This window comes from Suncus etruscus, chromosome 15, assembly GCF_024139225.1.
Source record: "Suncus etruscus isolate mSunEtr1 chromosome 15, mSunEtr1.pri.cur, whole genome shotgun sequence".
Classification (NCBI taxonomy): domain Eukaryota; kingdom Metazoa; phylum Chordata; class Mammalia; order Eulipotyphla; family Soricidae; genus Suncus; species Suncus etruscus.
The window spans coordinates 60,536,096-60,539,840 of record NC_064862.1 but is presented as its reverse complement, the minus strand read 5'-3'; the positions used below and the strand labels follow the sequence as shown (position 1 = coordinate 60,539,840).

Sequence of the window (3,745 nt, the reverse complement as noted above, 5' to 3'; positions counted from 1 at the left end):
ATGCTTGGGATTTGAACTAAGGTCAGCAGAATGCAGGGCAATCACTTTGACCCCTGTACCATCTCTCCACCCTCTTCTGCATTCTTGCTCTGGGACTCTGTTCTCTGAACCTCACTTTCCTTCTCTGTAAACTAAGCTGGTTCCACTTACCACACATCTGTTCCCACTTGGCTCACTTGGCTCCACTTAGAACTCGTCTGGTTTGCTCTGGTCAACAGGAAACCATGCCCTCCCCCCCCCCCCCCCCATTGCAGCATTGAGACCGTAGGAATGCAGGCCTGCTATTTACCTCTGGGTCTGGCTCAGGGCCGGGCCTGGCGTCTTTTCCTCTCTGTATTCTGAAGCTTGGTCACCAGCTTTCTTTCATGCCCACCAGGGCTGGGCCGGTTGGTACGGGCTGCTGCCTCCCTCTTGGTGCGTCCTTTTGAGCCTCCTGTTCCCAAGAACCCAGGCAAGATGGGGTGAGGCAAGCAGATATCTCAGAGGAAGGGTTGGGAGTGTGATGGAAAGAGCTGGGGTGGGAGCAGGGAGGATAAGGGAAGTGTCTCCTCTCAGCTCTGAGGCAGTCAGTCTTCAACCCTGTACCCCATCTACAGAGTAAGACCGCCCAGTGATCTATCATTGCCTTGAGGCTGAGCAGGACAGTGCTCAGTGAACTCATGGGAACACGTTGGCTGGAAGGAGGTGAGGGATGAGAAATCCAAGGAGGGGGTCCTAATTGGGACGGGGGAGGGCAGGATTCAGAAGCAACAAAGCTTTACCGGGGTGCGGAAGGGCCAGGCCATAGAGGTCGTACTCATCTAGGCAGATGTCTTCTTCCTCCAGGCCCACAGGCTGCTGGCTGGGCCGGGCTAATGGCGAGGAGGTGGCCATCACCTCTGCTTTATCTCTGGCTTTTCTGGAGAGCTGTGTTTAGGTCTGATTTCTTGATGCCTCCTAGCTCCCTGGCTTATAAAGCCAGTCTCCTCCCAATTCACAGTCTGATGCAATCTGGCTCTTTCCTGAAACCCGCCCAGTCAACAGTCACGAGAATGAAGAGTCTGTCCTGGAGTCCCAACCTCCTGGGGGCTCGCCCAGCTGGGTGTTTTTCCACAGAGATCTCTGTGGATCCCCCACCCTCGGGGAAGACGGGGGGTGGGTGGTGGGTGGGTGGGGAAGGTCAGAGTCTGGGCAGAATCATTCTTGCCATCGTGACCAGGGACACCCAAGTGCCTCATCTGGCCAACTCCTTGCCTTGCTTGTTTTTGGCCACATGCTGCTGCGGGGCCTGTGCAGGTTTAGAAGTCATTCAGGTTTAGATTCAGACCCATTGTGGCAGACCCAGGCAGGAATTAAATTGAGAAGGGTGTGACTATTGGCACACTAAGGGCCAAGCCAGTGGTTCTTGCCCACCATACACAATACTCATACTTTTAAACAAGAAAATGCTTAGAAAGCCCCTCTAAAAATCCCAAACTGAAGGACTGGCGAGAGAGTACGTGTGGGTAAGTGCTTCCTGGCACATGGCTGACCCAGGTTTGATCCTAGGACCCCCATATGGTCCCCTGAATCCTCTAAGTATGATCCCTTGGGGCTGGAGCAGTGGTGCAAGTGATAAGGCATCTGCCTTGTGCGTGCTAGCCTAGGATGGACTTCGGTTCAATCCCCCCGAATTCCATATGGTCCCCCAAGCCAGGAGCAACTTCTGAGCGCATAGCCAGGAGTAAGCCCTGAGTGACACTGGGTGTGAACCAAACCCCCCTCTCCAAAAGAAAAAAAAAAGAACGATCCCTTAGTTCAGAGCCAGGAGTCAGCCCTGAACACCACTGGGTGTAGCCTACAAACAAGAAACAAAAATCAAAATACCCAACTGGAGGAGAGCTCCCTAGGTAATCTCTGTCACTTGAGAGGGAGGCTAGCAGAGTAGCTTAGCAGATAGCGAAAAGGTTCTAGAGTCAGATATTCTGGGTTCAACCTGGCAGGTTCAGAGGAACCATACAGGATGCAGGGGATCAAAAAAAAAAAAAGATATTCTGGGTTCAGACTCCTGGTTCACTTCGAGCTTTCAGAAAATCACTTCACCTCTCTGGGCCTCAGTGTTGTCTGGAGAAGTGGGGAGGGCCATAACCATTGTGTCTGCCCGAGTACAGCAGGAAAAGGAACACAAGGCAAGACTCACTGCAGCCTCCTAAGTCTCTGTAGTGGAAACTTAAAATTCAAGGTGTATTTCAAACATGGATATTAGTAGAAGACACAGATGTCTGTCCTATTTAATGCAGAGAGCAGGAAAGGACATGATCATATGAGAGTCAATTTTCTACTTGCCAGAAGTGAGTGTTATAAGAATCTCTTTCCAAGTGGGTGTTATAAGAAGCCTGAGGCTGGTGGTCACCCCCACCCTCACCCTCACCCCTCTCAGCAACAGACAGGGACACAACTGTCTACTCTGTTTGTTTTGGGGCCACACCCAGCAGTGCTCAGGTCTGATTCCTGACTGCACTAATGAACCTGGGTCTGCAGTGAGGAAGGCAAACTCTGTAGCTGCTATCCTATCTCTATGCCCACCCCACCCCACCCCCGCTGCCCACTCTTTCCTTAACCACCAGCTTTGCAGGCCCCAGCCCCTCCTGCTTACTCCCTGTCATTCTCCCTCTTTGCTGTGAGCTATTGATCCTGTTTTTCTCAGGTTCCCTCCAGTCTCCCCCAGATACCTCTAAGATCTTGGCTGCTTTACAAGAAGCAACACTTCCACTTGCGTTTCTTCCCAGCATGAGATGCAATTCAATTTAACTTTTGTTTCCCAGATTTGGTGGCTTGTGAATACTTTAATATCTGGTAAATGAAAGTGAAGTCAGGAGAACTCTTGGATCAAGAACAGTTGGGATGGGGCCGGAGAGATAACATGGAGGTAAGGCATTTGCCTTGCATGCAGAAGGACAATGGTTCGAACCCCAGCATCCCATATGGTCTCCAGAGCCTGCCAGGGGCGATTTCTGAGCATAGAGCCAGGAGTAGTCCCTTAGCAATGCCGGGTGTGACCCAAAAACAAACAAAACAGAACAAAAAGACAAAACAAAACAAAAAGACCAGTTGGGATAACAACAGATAAGAGAGTAAGCAAAAGAGGAAAATAACCTGAGAGTGGTGGCAAAACAAGGTCTCCTGGTGACATAGTGTGGGTTAGGGTCAAAGCTCAGCTAACTATAAATAAGTTTTATAGATTAGGACCCCCAAACTGCATAAGGTTGTGTGAGCCAGACTACACTGAGAACACTTGCAAAGTCCTGAGCTGTCCCTAGAGGGCGTTCTTTCACCAGGTCACCAAACCATCTTGGGCTGGTTTCTGGGGTTCTGTCTCATCTGTTAAGGAAAGATTGCCACAGCACTAGTCTGTGAACGGGCTTCATCCAGCATGTGATGTCCACATATTTATTTTGCCTGTTCTTCAAGGAAGGAACCTCAATTCGGAAGAGTGACTCACTCTCAGTCACAGGGCTGGCCAGGGTGAATCATTGCTCCTATGTTCCATCTGTCCCTAACTTTGGGGCTCCTAGACTGCACAGCTGGTCAAACACTGGAAAAACTTTGGCAGCTGTGTATGTGGGGGCACTTGTCAGGGATTCTGCCCAATTTCCTCCCTCCTGGCTAGTGCCTGCTTTGGACCAAGCCAAATGCTGAAATGTTCAGATCCCCTGAAGCTGTGTAATGAGTCAAGTAGCTGAGTAGTGCTGTTCCTGTCCAAGGAACCCTCGTTCCCACCCAGGTA

The 3,745-nt window shown here is 50.7% G+C and overlaps 1 protein-coding gene across 1 annotated transcript; it reads right to left on the bottom strand.

The window, feature by feature from the left end:
- Positions 1 to 284: 284 nt before the first annotated feature.
- NUPR1 (nuclear protein 1, transcriptional regulator) lies at positions 285 to 947 on the bottom strand. Its single transcript, XM_049787834.1, has 2 exons — positions 762 to 947; positions 285 to 433 (listed from the first exon to the last, which is right to left on the bottom strand). The coding sequence occupies exons 1-2, from the start codon at positions 871 to 873 to the stop codon at positions 303 to 305; spliced, it is 243 nt and encodes an 80-aa protein (XP_049643791.1). The 5' UTR covers positions 874 to 947; the 3' UTR covers positions 285 to 302.
- Between the last annotated feature and the right edge of the window lie 2,798 nt (positions 948 to 3,745).